Consider the following 17426-nt stretch of genomic DNA (forward strand, 5'->3'; position numbering starts at 1 on the left):
TGTTTACAGTTTGGTGCATTGATCTGAGTGAGTTGACCGGAGTCCTGCCTGGGGCCAGAAGTTTAGAGTTGGATAATCTGAATCTGCTTCTGTAACATCGTTTCTGTCTGTGTGCCAGTGATTGGACATGCCCGCACAATTTGTCTTTTGAATATGATATTGTCTCTCTTGTTATAAGCAATGGTTTAACGACGGTTTGAAATCGATATGTCAGTTCAATATTCTGTATTTCTGGAAAAGTTGTCTTGTTTCAACACTGTCATCCTTCTCCAAATCAGGCTTAGGTGACTCCGAAAATATGAATGTACTGATGTCATAGATGAGGTAGTCTTTTCAAGAGTTGCTCTCTTGGGACTCGGATCAATCGATTGCTTTTGATACAGGGATGAGGTACTTGTCCGGTGTGAAGGCGTTTGAATTTGTTCTACCATAATGCTGTCATTAAATAAATGACTGCTGTGTGTGTGAGTGTCTACGCGGTGTAGTCATGGTCATTTCCTGCTCCTAGTGCCACGGTTACTTATGTAAAATGACAATAATTATTAATTAGTTTTTCACATTTATTTAAATTATGTTTTACTGTAAAGGTCCAGTGAGATTTAGGGCACTATATTTAAAGGATATGGCAGAAATAAAATATATTTAATAATAAAACAGTTTTTATTAGTCTATAATCACCTGAAAAAAAGAATAATTATGTTCTTATAACCTTGAAAGGAGCCTTAGATATATCTACTGAGACTACAGTTTTCTCGGAGTCCTGGTGTAGTCCGCCATGTTAAGCCTTCAAACCAAACAATGGCTCTAACCATTTTTTGCACAATTTGTGGCCACCTGGAACAGGAGGACAAAAGAGGGGATTGCAACTGCACTACCAGTTGCCACTGAATCCTACCAAGCGGCAGCATCCGTGGCAGTGAAGCGCCAAAACCTGCAGTCCGTCCAACGTCCACTTTAATCACCATAAGCCCCCATGTTAAAATGTCCAACTTCACAGCAGAAATAAACACGTTTACAGCCTGGTACAAAAAACAGTTTTGGTCTCTATAGCTAATTTCCCCGTTCGTGACAACTGTACTGAGGGTGAATATATATAGAACTCGCCTGTTCAAATATATTAAGGCTTAAAGTTATGAAGAATTAACAACATTGCTGCTTTGATTGACAGGTAGGTGCCGTTACAGGTAGCTTGTTTGATCACCCAGGTGTCATTCAGCCCACTTACAATCCATGTCTTTGCTGATTTTTAGATTAGCTGGGAGGTGGAAGAGGCAATGACGCCCAGGTGTTTACTGTCTATGAATCCTACACACCGGTCCTTTAATTCTATAGTTTTTGTTTGGCAGCCACTGCCAGGGGCGCCATTAGGGGGCGAAAAGTTAGGACGATTCTGAGAGCCCGTGACTGACAGGGGCCCTGAAAAAATATTAGAACACTAGTTTATTTTTTTATGGATTTTAATAGAATATTTAATTTATAATTAAACACTTTATCTGTATGCAGAATGTTTCCTGTATGTCTACACAGTGTTATATTATCACAGCTCAGTGTCAGGAGATATTGTACGGTTAGTATCGGACTATAAGAGAGTTGAAGTCTTCACAGGTAGAGGTGTGGTTACAGAAACTGCACATGGTTGGTGTTGCCTGTGTGTGATGGTGGGACCCAGTGTGATACTTTTCATGGGGTCCAAAATCCCTGGCCATTTGTTTTTACTCGAGTACATCATTTGAGTAACAGTACTCATTACATTACAACCTAAATTGATTGGTGGAGAAATCCTGCATCCCAAAAAAAAAAAAAAGTCCATTCAGCTCTCCACGCAGGTGTGTGGGTGTTTACACACCTCAGGTTAACCTCTGTGGACAAAGTGGTGCAATGCCTGCTGTGAAAACCTTCATTATCAAAGAAAACGCTTTGTGACATCTATGTTTTAATATGTAAACTTCATTATAAGGATAAACTGAAACAAAAAAATCAAAGTTGGACTGAGTGTGCTGTGTTTCCTCCGTGTGTGTGGGGGTGGCGGGGGATAAATACTCAATGACAGAGTGGGAGAGAGGGCTCGCGCTCCCTCCCTCCCTCCCACCGCTCGTGCGCACCGACTGTGACTGCGCTCCTCTTTTTTTTTTTTTTTCTCCCCCACATTCAAACATGGCGAAACTCTTTGACATTATACCACCACCTCCTCCATCACCCTCATCCACCTCCGCTTCATCATCATCATCATCATCGCCATCACCACCGCCGCCACCAACAACAACAACAACGCCAATATCACCGGTACCGTGATGACCCGGGAGGATGGAGAAGTTGTCGGCGAGCCTGTCGGAGATCACTTGGAGCCCGTTGGCTCTGCCGTTGGACGCGGTGGTCAGCAAGTTCCGTCTGCCCACTCTGGTCCGCCTGGCCCACGGTAAGAAACTTTCAGAGACCTCCAGCTCCACCGGTACAAACTTTTCCCGCTGCTGCTGTAGTCTTTCTGACGACTGTTAGGCTAACGCTAACCAACCGTCACCAGACTTAAGATGAACCGTGACAAATTACGATAAATATGAATTTTGTTCAGTCAGGAATTGATTAAATATTTTAGAAAGTGTGTTTCTACGAGGGGTTTGTGAGTATTAACGGCGCTGGGGTGTAAAGAGTGCAGCAATTTACCGAGAATCTGTGCGGAGTATTTTAACGGTCAAGACCGTGCAGGAACAACGCACGACTTCCGGTCAATACTTTCAAAATAAAACCTCAACCTTAGATAGATAGATAGATAGATAGATAGATAGATAGATAGATAGATAGATAGAAATTAAAGTGCAGCAGCAGCATTACACACAGTGACAATAGACAACATAAGAATAAAAAATATAACGAACAAACTATACATAAATAATAAAATATCAAATAGCAGTAGTAAATAATATATATTGTACAAAAGTATATACACCAAGTTGGCAGTGCTGATTTGGTGCAAAGTAAGAAAAGAGAAATGTGCAGTGACTGTAAATTTTAAATTTTTAGCTGTTATTATATAGTGTTTTTTTGGAGATGTATTATATTTTTTTAAATAATAAAACAAATAATTGCAATCAGTTATAAGTGATTTACATGTTTAATATTGTAAAAAAAAAAAGTTTTTAAAAGCTGCTATTAGCGAAACTACTCTATAATCTAGGCAGACATATTTTGATATTTAGGGATATTTAAATAGTTAAAACATGGAATTTAAATGAGCACATAAAACTAGTGAGAAATTGGTCAAATAAGCATTACTTAACTGATGCTGTCTCATTAATGTAAGATGAGATTTATTTACTCATTATTGTTTCTTCTGGTGTTTATTGAGGCATTTTGTATCATTTAATTATCGGTTACTTAGTATACTGCAAGAAACGTCATTAATGGTTAACAATGGCGGAGTGATATAGTGTAAGACCCATGTCCTAAAAGTAGTTAAAAAGTAGTAGTTCAGTTACTCATCACCTTTCTAGTTAGTGCTAAGAATAACTAGCGGTGTACTAACTAGAGGTTGTGACCACACTTAAGACTACACAACATCAACATGTTAAAGGCTGATAAACTTTACCACCAGAAATTCCTGAAAGGTGATTCCAGCAAACTGCACACTGTATTATCATGTTTACAAACCAGTGCCCAATGACACTTAATTAGCCTGTATTATACTTAATTAACTAATCATTTCCTGGCAGTGCATGAACACTTTCCTCAAGTGACAGACAGCAGAAATCCCTTTCACTGAAGCTGTGAATTTATGATTTTGGATGTGCTTTGCTGTAGTTGCACCACCATGGTTCAATAAAGATGTAGTTCAGATTTTCTTTGAATTTTCGCTTGTCAAAATGTGAAAAAAAAGGCAAATTAGATTAATTGGATTAGACATAATTTCAATTCAACAAGTCATTACAAGTGGTGCTCTTATTTTGAAACCAACACCTCCGTATTTCCGTTATCATTTTGGTTAAATGGCTACCTTGATGCAGCTGCAGCATTTATTCTCGGACACCGACTTTTTCTCGTTCAACGCCAAACCTCCCACTCACTTCCATAAGGACAGTCATTATGCAACATGAATGTTTGGTTTTCTTTGTGTTTGTTTTATGTTTTGCCGCCATCAACATGATTATCTGATTCACCACATTTGGTGTCTTCACTTCGGGAAACGCTCCGGTGGGGTGTCATTGCCAAAGTTGTTCCAGTCCAGCGAGGCCCGGAAAGCCACAAAGTGTCTGTTGTGCTGCTGAAGTGCTGCTCAATTCTTTTCATATGTAAATGCTGTAATCTGTCGGTGAATGTGGTGAATACTAACGAGCAGCGACGGAAAACCACCAACTTTTTCCCTTTTTTTCCCCCCCACAAAAGCGCGCACCCGAGCCCGTGCCATGGTACCCAAAAAATTACGCACCTTTCCCCGGTGAGCGTGTGCGCATTGTACGCACACACACAGCAGCAGCCGTAGGTGTTTATTAACCGAGCTGTAGTTACACCACAGATGCCTGCTTGTTTGCACAGTCAGCCAACCTCAGATGGTGGTTAGTTATTTACAATGATGTCAGCTTTTCCCCCTCTCTCTCTTCATTTCATAGTAACAACAACACACAACAACAGTGTGTGGAGAGACTGTGTTCAGTGGTATGTGAGTGTGGGGGTGTCATTGAGAGTGATGGGCTACGACATGAATGCTCCACACTGCATGCCATCAAATTAAATGCTCGCCTTACATATGAAGTACAGCCACGTTACGCAAGTGCATAGACCAAACTAAAGGTAATTCTCAATCTGTATGTCAGTACATGAACCCAAATCACATGAAAACGACATTTTATCAACTGTACTTGCACGTAAGTTACTTAAAATGATCTCTGCATTAGGATATATATGATATATAATAGCATTTTGAAAGGGAACACTTTCATCTCTGATACTTGAAGTACAGTTGCCTCCTGCTGAAGGTGGAGCTACCGTCATATTTCTATTGTGTGTGTGGTGTTGTTACTTGTACATGCTGTATTCTCAGTTACTGAAGATAATCCTCACCTCACCTTTTGGTGTAAAATAACTCCACTGAAAATAAACCAAACATTCCACAGCGCATACACCCTCGTTTATTGTCTAAGCTTTTTTGGCCGAACACATTCTTCAGGGCACCGATAATACACTGGGTGTTTGCGATGGATCCGAGTAGTGCAGTTTGAATTATTTTCATTCATTCTTTCTACATCCTGCGGACCTTTTCACCGGTGTGAATAGTTCCTGATGAAAACTGTTGACAGCCTCGACCGTGTTGTTGTGCGAGCACAGCAGTTAATACATGTCTCACTGTGGGATAAGAGGGCAGTTTGTCTTTTGGGTGAACTTCGATGCAGAAAAAAAAGCTTTGACAGTTTACTGCAGAGGGATCTGAGACAGACAGAAGTGAGGCGACAATCAGTCAGACACATCCTGTGTTTCTATTCAATCAATCCATCAACATTATTGTTATACATAAAGGTTTTAGTAGTAACAGCTGTCCGTCAGCAACAAGTACAAAAAGAGATGTGCGTCCATGTGATGTGTGTGTGTGTGAGTCTGTGAGAGTGAGTGTGCTGTGTATGTGATGTGATTGAGTTGTACCGCTGTGCTATCAGCAGAAATCAATGCTGTTGTGCTGTGATGGCTCTAGTGAGAGCTGGAGAGCGGTGTGTGTGTGTGTGTGTGTGTGTGTGTGTGTGTGTGTGTGTGGGCTGTGTAATAGTGGGTTGCCAGTTGCATAGCAGGGTCCTGATGAGTAGGTTAGGAGTGTTGAACCGTCACTGATGGTGGTAATTATGGACACAGAACCCTGAATGCATATGTGTGTGTGTGTGTGTGTATGTGTGAGTGTGTGAGGGGGTGTTGTAGTGTTTTCCATTGCCGAGCTACTTAATGTGCCCTGAGAAATTAAAAAACCCTGTTGTGTTTTTTGGTGGTTGTTTATTCCTGATTTGTGTGTGTTTGTGTGTGTCTGTGTGTGTGTCTGTGTGTGTGTCTGTGTGTGTTCAAGGTGAATGTGTGGAGGGTCTGTCAGAGGAGGATGTGGTGCTGTTACACTCCTGTCGTCAGTGGACCACAGTGACTGCCCACAGCTTAGAGGAGGGACACTACGTCATTGGACCCAAGATAGACATCCCTCTGCAATACCAGGGTGAGTACCAACACACACACACACACACACACACACACACACACACACACACGCTGCATTGCTACACTGGAATGCACAAAATGTCTTAAATATTTTCCACATGCTCTGTTTTTGTTGAAAAATTAAAACAATACTCAAGGTACATTCATCACTACGTCCTAAAGATAAAGTGGAAAGATGAAATACAGTTAGTTAAAGTTCAATACCCTTTTCCAGTGAGAACCTAAGTGATACTTTCTTTGTCTCAGTCCAGCTCAGATAAAACAAGAATACATATTTAAAATAGAAATATTTTGTAGTATTTGGTGATTCATCGTGAACTTGGCAGACGACATTCAGAAGCTTGGACCTTTCAAGTCAGACACAACACAAAACCAAAGTATGAACTCACAGAATCAAGAAAGCTTTCTTCACGGAGAAGGTGAATGAGTTTTACACACATTGTGGGACAATGTGTGTAAAACGTGTGTGTTGCAATGGATGATTTAAACTCTTAATTTTAACCGTGAAATGTTACATGTGCATTGCATATAGCAGGATCGTGACTGAAACCTTTCCTTGTATAGTTTGCATGTTCTTTCCATGTTTGCGTGACCTCCCTCTGGGTGCTAGCCTTATCTTATTTTAGTCTTTATCTTTAACCAGTCAGTACAAACTCTACAAACTTTGTTCCATCCTACAGGACATTGAAATACAGGGGAAGAACCTAACGTCTCGAAAGATAAACAATATGCCCGACCGAGTTTTGTGTATAAAACTATGCACAAGACATCTTGAAATAGTATAGACATAAACAGAATGGGGCCACTCGGTGAAAACATCATATATAGAAGCTGCTGATACAGAATATATGTACAGTAAATGATACTGTCAGATAGTATGGAGTGAGAAGTGGAGTTTTTTAAAAAACCAGTGTGTATTTAGTGGCATCTAGTTAGTTACTGATCGCAACCCCCTCGTCTCACCCTCTCCTTCCTAATGTGAAGGAAAACTACAGTCACTGTGAAACAATTTCCCAGCTGAGAATCAATAAAGGTTTATTTTATTTGATCATTTATTCATCATCATCATCATGATTTTAACAGTACGTAAAATCAGACCCCAACAAACAAATACGCTCGACCCACCGGCGACTGTAGATGCAAACTTCCCAGACTCCTCCTCCCCATTGACCTGTCGTCTTCCTGCAGAATGAGTCTAGTCATTATGATCTCACCGGAGCTCGATCCCCCCACAATCCCATTGTTCAGACCGTCCGACCAGTCACATTATTCGCTGTGTAACTGGATCCTAATGCCTCCTCTTCATTGTTTCCTTCACTGATGGACTGCTGATGTCACCTCACACTACTGCCGCCTCTCAGGCTCCTTTTTTTCGGAAAGTATGAAAGAACATTTGGGTGGGGGGGGGGTATGTTGAGATCATTGTCATTTTAGACATTTCAGCATTTCACATCGGAAGCACGCGACCTCCGATATTGGAAATATTAGTAGCTCAAAGTCGGAGTACTCAGACCGCAGTTCTAACAAATATAAACGTAACAGAGACGCACTGAGTAAACTGTCTATTTCAGCAAGTTAGTATAGAACACGACACACATTACGAGAGCCACATTAAAAAATGAATGGCCAAAATAGAAGCAGCAGAAGCTGGGATAATCTCTTATAGGTATAAAAAAAAAAGACACTGGATCCTACATTTCCCATAATGCGACTCATTGATTAGCGGTTATTTTTCCAATTTTTCCAGAGTCACAAAAATAGTAGTAGTAGTAGAAGAATGGATAGTGGGTTTCTGAAGACGGACTTCTGTCTTATTGGAAATTTTGGTTGGCTGTCTTGGAGTTTGAGCAGTTCCATGGTCCAGCATTGCAGGTCAAAAGAACTCATAACTGTAGTTTCTTTTCATAAGAAAGTAAGAAATATAATTTCACAGAGTTAGGCTGCATTTCTCTCCATTTTATTGGAGATGGACAAAATCGACCAGGGGGGTTCCGCTTACCAGTCGGTCGATTGATCCGTACAGTGTGAGGGTTTTTTTTTCTTTTGAGGAGGAAGTGACTGTAAAAAAGCAGCGAAAATGGTTCTGCTGGCGGAAAAAGATGACTGTAACAGAGTTTAATAGGTCTAACTAATAGCCGTGTAAGGGCTGCCAAAGCGTGCTTTCAGACTGGGGTTTATTCTGGCAAAATAACGCCTGAGTTCGCATTATTGAACATTGCATCAACACAGATTTGTGAAATGTTTTAACGACGCATTCTGGTAGGCAAGAAAAAAGCCGGCCAAGAAACTCAATTCAAATTTCAACATACCTTTTGGACCACCTTTGTGTCTCTATAAATATGACAGGTGAGTAGTTGTTGAATCAGGAGGAGGCCATCGCCAGTGATGAGCTAATGTCTGTGTGATGACTTCATACAGGAAGTCTAAATAAGCTTAGGAGGAGAGCAATATAGGTTTCCCCCTGGGGATGGACAACAGGATGCGCCCTCCTCCTTATCCTCTCTTTTCTGTCTGTATCCTCCTCCGTCCATCAGCGAGAGGCAGGGATGACTGAAGGGGGAGAGGACAGAAACACTGAATGAATGGGATCCGAGGAGGCAAGTGGCGCCACAGCCACCCTCATAGTGTGGAACTGGCTGCCAAAGTCTTAAGTGTAGGGGTTTAAAACGCTCAGAGTGATTTTATTTTCCCTGAACATTTTCTCACAGACTCATAAAAGGCACGATAATATGTTGTTACATCTCAGTTCTGCTGTTGGTTTCAATAATCCTTTCACTCATAAGAGTTTCTGTGATGGAGCTGTGGTTTTGTTTGCTGTGGTGTTAAACCTATTTCATTTGAAACTCGTCTTCAGTCTGTCACTTTTTAGTGTGTGGGGTGGTTGTGTTGAAAAGTAGCACTTGTTGGTATTGTTTGGCGAGTGGAAGCTCCTCATCCTGGGGGCTGTGTTTGAATAGGAAGGTGGGGGGTGGAGGAGAAAGAGGGGGTGGGGGAGAAAAAAAAGGAGGAGGAGGAGGGAGGTGTTGGCAAGGAGGATGGTGGAGTTTTTGGTATTCTGCTCTGCCTCCCAGACACAAAAACTTTCTCATCTCTCTTTCACTCGCACACAAACACTTTGACTCTGTGAGAACGAGAACGGATTATAGTAGCGATCGGATAAACTCGTAAATAAAACTAAAGCATGATGTGATTTTAATGAGGCTGTCTGGAGCCTGGCGTGTGATCGTGGAAGGGTTCTTTACAGCATCAAAAAGTGACACAGACCGAAAACATTTACAGTTTTAAACACAGTCGCCGGAGCGCGCGAGTGTGAAAGACTCGCAGACAGACGAGAGGATGAGCAAGGGAAAGAAAGGGCGAAAGAGAGAGAGAGTTATGTGTGTTTGTGTGTGCAAATGTGTGTGCGAGTGTCTCCATGGTGATGTGTCTCTGCTCTGCGTGAGAATGGGGGTCCTTTATTGGTTGCCATGCCAACCCCGTCGGCTGTTGATTGGCCGGGAGCTGGTGCCAGGTCACAGGTCACGGAGGTGTCTTTGTATTCTTCTCGTTCAAACGGTGTCTACTGCGGAGGAGTGTGTGTGTGTGTGTGTGTGTGTGTGTGTGTGTGTGTGTTTGCAGACTTAGCAGAGTCAAAAAACAAAACAGAACAAAAACAACTTTCCTTCCTTCTTCTCTTCCCTCCTTCATTCCTTCGTCCTCTTTCCTCATGCTTTCCTTCACTTCCTTTTCCAACCTTCCTCTTCCTAACCCTCCTTCTCTTCTGTCTGTCCTGTCCTACTTCCATCCTCTCTGCAGGAAAGTTCAAGTTGTTGGATGAAGACCGAGACGTCAGGGATCCGATCCAGTATTTTTCCAGTGTGGAGGAAGTTGCAGGAGTCTTCCCCGACAGGGTCTTTGTCATGGAGACGATCACTTTCAGTGTCAAGGTTTGTGTTTCTTCCATTTGATCTGCACGCTGCCTTGCATTTCGTCTGCCTCCCCCCGGGTTATTTCATCGTTTTTGAGTAACAGGAGACCAACTTTAAGTTTCTGTCTTGCGGTATCATGTCTGCGTCTCCACAGGTGGTTTCGGGGGAGTTCAGCGAGGACAGTGAGCCCTACAGCTTCACTCTGCAGGCTGGAGATGAGCTGTCACTCATGGGGAAGGCGGAGCTTCTCTGTGCCACGCCCTCTAAGGAAAAGACGGGACTGAGTGCTCTCCTGAGACGCCTGGGCAAGACTCCGAGAAGTAAGCGAGGCCAAACAGTTGAGACAAATGTTATTGGGAGCGCTATTCTTAGAATGAGTATAAGGGAATCAGTGGAATCTTTGGCAACACTGTAGGGATGAGGAGGTTATTCCTCCTTGAAAATAAATGTTTGTATAATGTATTTCTGAAGTGATCTGCTATGCTTCAAAGATGTGGCTCATAAATTATAGTGAAATTATTACAAAAACAGGCCAGACCTTTTCAGTAGAGCCTGATATGGGAATATAGAGATGAAAAATAACTGGATTTGCACCGTTATGACTAACCAAAGTATTCAGGAGTACAGGATTTGTTTAGAACCCTCATTAAAATTGTGACATCACATCGAACACGACTGCGTTTGAACGCTCAGTGTTCCTCCTTTGTGTCTCTACCTCCTCAGGTAAGACTCCCTGCCTCGTCTGCATGAACCATCGCACCAATCAGAGCGTGAGCCTGCCCTTTGGCTGCCGTGGACGTTTTTGCACACGCTCCCCTCTGGAGCAAGGCATGCTGGGAGGGGAGCACACGGTACGCAGCATCATCGAGAGGGTTCGCCTCCCCGTCAACGTGTCCGTGCCTTCTCGGCCGCCGCGGAACCCCTACGACCGCCACGCGGTCCGAGAGGGCCACCGCTACAAGCTGCTCAACATCGTCAGCAAGACTGTGGTGCTCTGCATGGTACTCCGCCGACAGGAAGTCTCCCCGTCCCACTTCCTGCTGCTGCGTTGCATGCCCCGGTTCAACGTAGCCGAGGCCTCTGTCCACACGGCGGCATTAGAGAGCCTCCTGTTGCGACACGCGTTCGACCCGGACGCCTACTCTCGTGCCGTCAGAGAAACCCGGCCAGAGCTGGAGTGTATGACGGAGGAGTGTGTGAGCCCGCGACGCTCTCGCATGTGCGTGTCGGGTCAGGACTCCTTGGCACCGGCTCTGCAGCGCCTCTCCATGTGCGGGTACGGGGGTGGGGTTTCGGACAGCCTATCACAGCGCTGCAGGGACTCTATTGGAGAGCGTCTCGGGGAGGGACCAGGTGAAGAGCGGGAGTATGTGACTCCCGAATGGACTGAGGCTGAAATGAGGACCAGTGAGGAGATCCCTTATGAGGAACTCTGGACCAATCAGAACGCAGAGGGCTTGGGGAAGGAGCCAAACCTCATCTCCTTCCATTCGTCTTCCTCATTGGACGGTTCTCTTGGCACCGTGTTGACAAGAGTGTCTACGCCGCCACCCGTACCTCCAAAATCTGATGCTGTGAGTTTCAGTCTTCACCTCCTGTCCTTGTTTGTGTCCTTCAGGCTCTCATCCTTCTCGTCTGTCCACAGCAGCATCCGGTTGTTAAAAGTCAGGATGCCTGGTCTGAATTATTCATACATTACAGCTTTTAAACCTCACTGACCACATTTACACACACACACACACACACACACACATACACACACACATACAAACACACACTGACTTCCTGGAAAGGCTGCCATACACTCACAGTACATGAATACATGTTTCATCACTAAGGATGCAGATTCACATGTGCCGTCTGCTGGGTTACAATAATAATTCAATAATTCAATATATAGTGCAGAGCCAGTTCAGTCCCATGGTTTAGTATAATACTGATGGAGCCTTTAGTCTTAAGAATGACCAAATCATTATTGGTTTTATAAGAAAAGGTGGCCACAACGCAACAGTTAAGCCATTTCTGACGATTACAGCAGAAAACAAAAGCTCCATAACTCTCGTTGCAAAAGTGCTAATCCAGAGGATTTTCTATCAGCTGTGCACTTCCCAAAAATCACTTGTCCATCGAACACGATGGGCCAAGTGAAACACTTTTTGTCTGCTCGTGGCAGCTCGTCCCACATTTGTCCAGCTGGGGCAATGCCACTTAAATTATTATTTTGATCTGCTTCATATAATTGATTAAATATTTTTTTAAAAATGCCAGTCACAAGTTCCAAGAGACCGAGGTGGCAGATTGAAATAGCTGGTTCAAAAATTAAAGATACAAAATGACAAATCTGGGGTTTCCTGTCTGTTTCAAGCTAAACGGCTACCTCCAAAAGCAACTTTGAGCACCTCACAGGGCTCGACAGTCATTTTGAGAGATTGGCATCCAGTTCTTGGCCTTTGGATGGCATCAGTAGCAACTTCTTGACAGTAAAACAGCAAACCACCAGTTTTCATGAGCAGGGAAATTAGCTATAAAGACCAAAAGCTTCTGATTTAAATAAAAAAATTGACAATTTTAGATATTTTATTACATAGATTTTCTTGATTTTAATTTGAATTAGGCAAAGTTCTTGTGCAGCTGTTTGTGTTTGGTCCACACTTGACATTCTGCCATTTATTTTACATGAGATATTTTTGTAAAAGAACACATTTATATTTCACAAATTAAGGTATTGGTCAACATTTGGTGAAATTACGTCAAGAGACCAAAGCCAGGCTGTAAACATGTTTTTTCTTCTTGGACATTTTAACATGGTGACTTCTGGAGCCAGCCTCGAGTGGACGTTTGAGGAAGGTTGCCCACTTGGTCTGAATTGTTTTTATGTATATTGAAATATCCATTATTGAAGGAATGATGAAAAGCATTAATCAACAGATGATCCCAAACTTTTGAACAGTGGAATATTCCCTTTATAGTGTTCAAGTGTAATGTGTAATATATGGTGTTCTTTGTCCTCGTTTTGTTTTTTCTATCTGATTTATTCATTTTTTTACTTGTAAGTTCAGGGTTGTGTGTTCACTGACAAAGCTCAGTCAGCTTCACATTATTTATCGCTTCTCGTGCTCAGCTGAAGGAGCTCTTGTGTTCCTCGATGAGAAGACCAGGACTAAATGTCAGAACCAAAATGTTTGTCGTGTTGGAGAAAAGGCTTGTTTTTGTAGCTGAGCCGTTCTCATTTTTTTAATTATCAGGTTGTACGCCAACGTTTGTGTTCGTATGTTAGCATATATACATGTCTGAGTTCGTGAGGGGGGAATTATCACGCTTGTTTTGCTTAATTCACTTTTTTCTTTCAAAGTGATGGCAGCTAGCGGCGGTACAGAGAGAATGTGTGGGTGTTGACGTCTGCTATGCAGCTGGATTATACCCTGTCACACACACTGTTCTTCATTCCCTGATATTTAGCCTGCCAAGACACTGCGCAAGCGTGTGTGTGTGTGTGTGAAGCGCTTGCTGCTGTGTGTGAGGGAGTGTGTTTGAGGTGTAAAGGTCACCAAGTTTGACATTTACCAAGCAGAACATTGAGACAAGCCAGCGCGCACACACACACACACACACACACACACACACACACACACACACACACACGGTCCCATAAAGCCTCCTGAGAAGTCAAGTTTTTGAGTTTACTTTTTTGCTAGCTCTTATTTTTCTGTGTGTGTGTGTGTGTGTGTGTGTGTGTGTTTATGTGTTTGTGTGTAGGTGAGAGAGGAGTGTCGCTACTTGATCGCCCCTCCGGTTCCCCCTCGCTGCTCTAAAGGAGGCTCCATCTCCAGTCCGGTCCCCAGCCCTCCAGTTCCACCTCGCTTCCCCAAAACCTCCACCTCCCCGAGACCCAACCTCTCCTTCTACTCCTCTGGACTTCAGGACAGGTACAGCTTTTTACTCAAACATGCAAAAAATTACTTGGAGTTATTACTGCGAGGATTGGCAGCTCGACACAGTTTTACTTCAGATGTGCTTGGATGGCACAAACAGGTCAAAAACATGTCATCCTTTTTGTTCTCTTGATTTCATTAAAATTGCAATGTTTTGTTAGTTTTACTACTGCTTAGTGCTGAAACTACTGATTATTATTATTAGTTGCCCATAAAAGTGAAAAAAAAAATGCTCTGAATATGTCCCCAAAGCCAAAAGTGACATTGTGACATGACAAATTGTGTTTGCGTGAGTCACAAATCCAAAGATGATTATTTTTACAATGATATAAAACAGAGAAAAGAAGCATATCCTCTCTTTGGAGAAGCTGAACCCAGCCAACATTTTGGATTTTTCCAAACCACCTACATGATTCATTGATGAGGAGTTGTCAAATCATTTTATGTCAATAGTCAATAAATTAATTGACCAAATACTTCTGCTCCATTTCTAGTTAGTAGCCTGAATGACATAAATCTGATCATAAGTGGGCCGTACCAGTAAAACCAGTCCATAGTAACATGAATGAATAACAATATCTCTAAATCGTCATTAAACATTAAAAGTCTGTTAAATTTGAATTCTGAAGTTCGTCCATGATTTCACAAATCAGTCTCGCCAAAAGTCTCATTTAGTAAATGTAAAAAGTTTTAATTATTGGTGTTTTGTGTCATGGCGTCTGGTGCTAGAAGCTAATGTGACTTTCTCCTGCTCCGTCTCAGCTGCTCGCCCTCTCCGGATGCTTCCCTCTACTGTTACCCGTGCTCCTGGGCAGACTGCCCTGCCCCTAACCCTGCCAGTCCTGAGCCAGCCTCTGCCGTCCCTGCAGACAACACGGCCAATCCTCAGCCAGCACAGGCCACCTGGGCAGAGCCGTGGGTAGACTCCTTCACCTCCTCCGGACCCCGACTGCGGCCGCCACCCCCGCAGAGTCGATTTGCCCCCTTCGGGGCATTGAACCCCTTCAACCGCCAGTCCCCGTGCCCCTCGCCCGAGCCCGCTGCCAATCCATCGACAGATTCCTCCAGAGGTGCAGAAGGGGGAGGGACGTCCACAGGGGTCACTGAAGGGTTGTCTACGCCCCCTGACCCCACCTGGCGGCCTCCTGCTGACCTATCTGTGCTGTCATTGGAGGAAGTGTCGGCGTGCCTGCGGTTCATCGGCCTATCGGAGGCAGCGGTGGCCGTGTTCCAGAGGGAGCGAATCGACGGCAGCCTCCTGGTGCAGCTGACTGAGGACATCCTGTCACATGACTTCCATCTGAGCCGACTCCACGTCACCAAGATCACACAGTTCATACAGGGCTGGAGGCCCAAGATCTAACACACACACACACACATCCACACACACTGTCCTGATAATGTGCCTATTGGCTATGGAGCCATCATGAATGTGCCTTCCACTGTGACCAAGGCCGCTGAGCCCCCACTGACTCAAGCTAAGACTTTCCTGAAGGAAACCACGCCACCCTGTGGTCAAACTACAGAACTGACACTTGAGTCTCTGACAGACTTGACTGCATATTTCCTGTCTGAATCACAGACCAGGACTAGTTTACTAACAAATGGCTATGACAGAGAGCTACATGATGAAAGTTGCCCCGTTTCAGTTCGTCTCTGGGGCAGAGCCACAACGCATCGTCATGCTTCGAGACAGCTAAAGGTTTTAAGCACTACATGGAGGCTGTGGTCCCGCAGAGATTCTGATAAGAGGGGAAAACATAAAAAAAATATTTTGACAAATAAACAGAATTTCTGCAGTTTTTACATATTGCATTGTCCACAGCACAGTAAGAGTTTTGCAATATAAAGGGCATTAAGGGATTTACAGCCTCTATTGTTGACCAGTAGGACATGTTGATGTAACATTGAACCAGTTCCCTGCCTAAATGTCTCTGCACAGCCTTCTTCATCTGTGTCGTTGAGCTTCACTGGCCTGTAATTGGCTTAAATAATGACGTGGTTCTTACACGAGAAAGTCACAGGAAGTCTGAAAGTCAGAAGTACCCGATTAAGTAATTACTGAGTTTCTGGTACAAATATACAGTATTCTGCATCGAGGCCGTTTTGTGCTTTGACATTTGAATTAACATTCCCTTTAACGGTAACAAGATGTCCTTCTGTACGTGTTGCCGTGCTGTAACAGACTGTTCGACTGCCTCAGAAATAGAGTTCTCAATCTGTACCTCAGAGCACTTGTTCAGATATGCTTGATTTAGCCGTGCATAATAATAAATGCAATTACACTAAGAAACATGTTCACGTAGATATTTGTTTTTCGCTTCGTTACGCACCGCTAGACAAAAACACGCCGATGACTGCCTGAAAGTAAAAAAAACAAACAGCACAAGAAATGGAAATTTGAGGAATTGGTCATAAATCCAAAACCTCAATGATGATACAATTATAACCTGAAGAACTAATGTTGTATCAGATATTAAAACTGTCCAGTTATTAAATAATAATAAAGGAATCATTTCATAGATTACTTTTAAAGTGAAATTTTGATGGACATTGTTCTATTTTTTTTCCAATTGAAAAAAGACATTTATAATGAAAATAATTGTCATTTGCAACCCTACAATTAAATAAATACCTCTGCATACTATCCAAAATAACTGAAAAAAATACAAATTATGTTACATATTGTATCAATTGTAGATATAAATAATGATGATTTATGAGAATGATTTATAAATGTTGTTTCAGACATCAGCCCATAGAAGGATAAGAAATCAACATATATATATGCAGCTTTAATAGGAGTACAAGCTATTTATTCATACAGGTTCTGATAATAGTAATGTTACGTAACTACAGCCTCAGCTAATCTGAGTTATTTCAAGAGAGCCAGATAACTGTGAACATGCAATTTATGTAATTGTCAAAGTAAACATATGTATTAGATCTTGTGATTCTCTTGTTGCCATACAAGCTGCTGTTCTCTCGTAATGTCTGAAATAATCCTTAACATTCCCAAAATTTGATAGGCTGCAGCCGGGTCAAAGGCTCCTTACTCATGACTTCTCAGAAACTATGTAAATCCTCTCTCTGTCTGTGTTTATGTACCTGCAAGGCCAATGTAAGACGAGCAATGAAGAAATAAATGAGAGAATACAAAATAAATAGAAACGTTATGACCTCTGAAAATCAAGTTATCCTCTTGTTTTTGTGTCGTGGCAGCACGCAGACGGGAGATAATGAGGTTTTCCTGCGGATAGGCTGGATACAGTGCCGCTGTTACTGTTAGATCAGTCACTTATCAGAGACATGGGCAGTGCGATGTCAGGCCATGTGTAATTGAGATGATTCAAAAGCTGATATGAAAAACAAAGATCAGAAGTGGAAAACATTGCGGCTTTCACAA

At 42.8% G+C, this 17426-nt stretch overlaps 1 protein-coding gene across 1 annotated transcript; it reads left to right on the top strand.

Moving 5' to 3' along the window:
- The first annotated feature begins 1490 nt into the window (after positions 1-1490).
- gareml (GRB2 associated, regulator of MAPK1-like) lies at positions 1491-16389 on the top strand. Its single transcript, XM_027284342.1, has 7 exons — positions 1491-2416; positions 6038-6178; positions 9976-10106; positions 10243-10408; positions 10812-11662; positions 13845-14014; positions 14783-16389. The coding sequence occupies exons 1-7, from the start codon at positions 2305-2307 to the stop codon at positions 15381-15383; spliced, it is 2172 nt and encodes a 723-aa protein (XP_027140143.1). The 5' UTR covers positions 1491-2304; the 3' UTR covers positions 15384-16389.
- Positions 16390-17426: the final 1037 nt, after the last annotated feature.

This window comes from Larimichthys crocea, chromosome XI (genome assembly GCF_000972845.2).
Source record: "Larimichthys crocea isolate SSNF chromosome XI, L_crocea_2.0, whole genome shotgun sequence".
Lineage (NCBI taxonomy): Eukaryota > Metazoa > Chordata > Actinopteri > Sciaenidae > Larimichthys > Larimichthys crocea.

Bases quoted from the DNA above. Each gene is read 5' to 3' on its own strand.
- gareml (XM_027284342.1), top strand. From the start codon at position 2,305: ATGGAGAAGTTGTCGGCGAGCCTGTCGGAGATCACTTGGAGCCCGTTG. The intron at 6,179-9,975 runs GTGAGTACCAAC...TCCTCTCTGCAG, and splicing joins CATCCCTCTGCAATACCAGG to GAAAGTTCAAGTTGTTGGAT. The intron at 10,409-10,811 runs GTAAGCGAGGCC...CTACCTCCTCAG, and splicing joins CCTGGGCAAGACTCCGAGAA to GTAAGACTCCCTGCCTCGTC.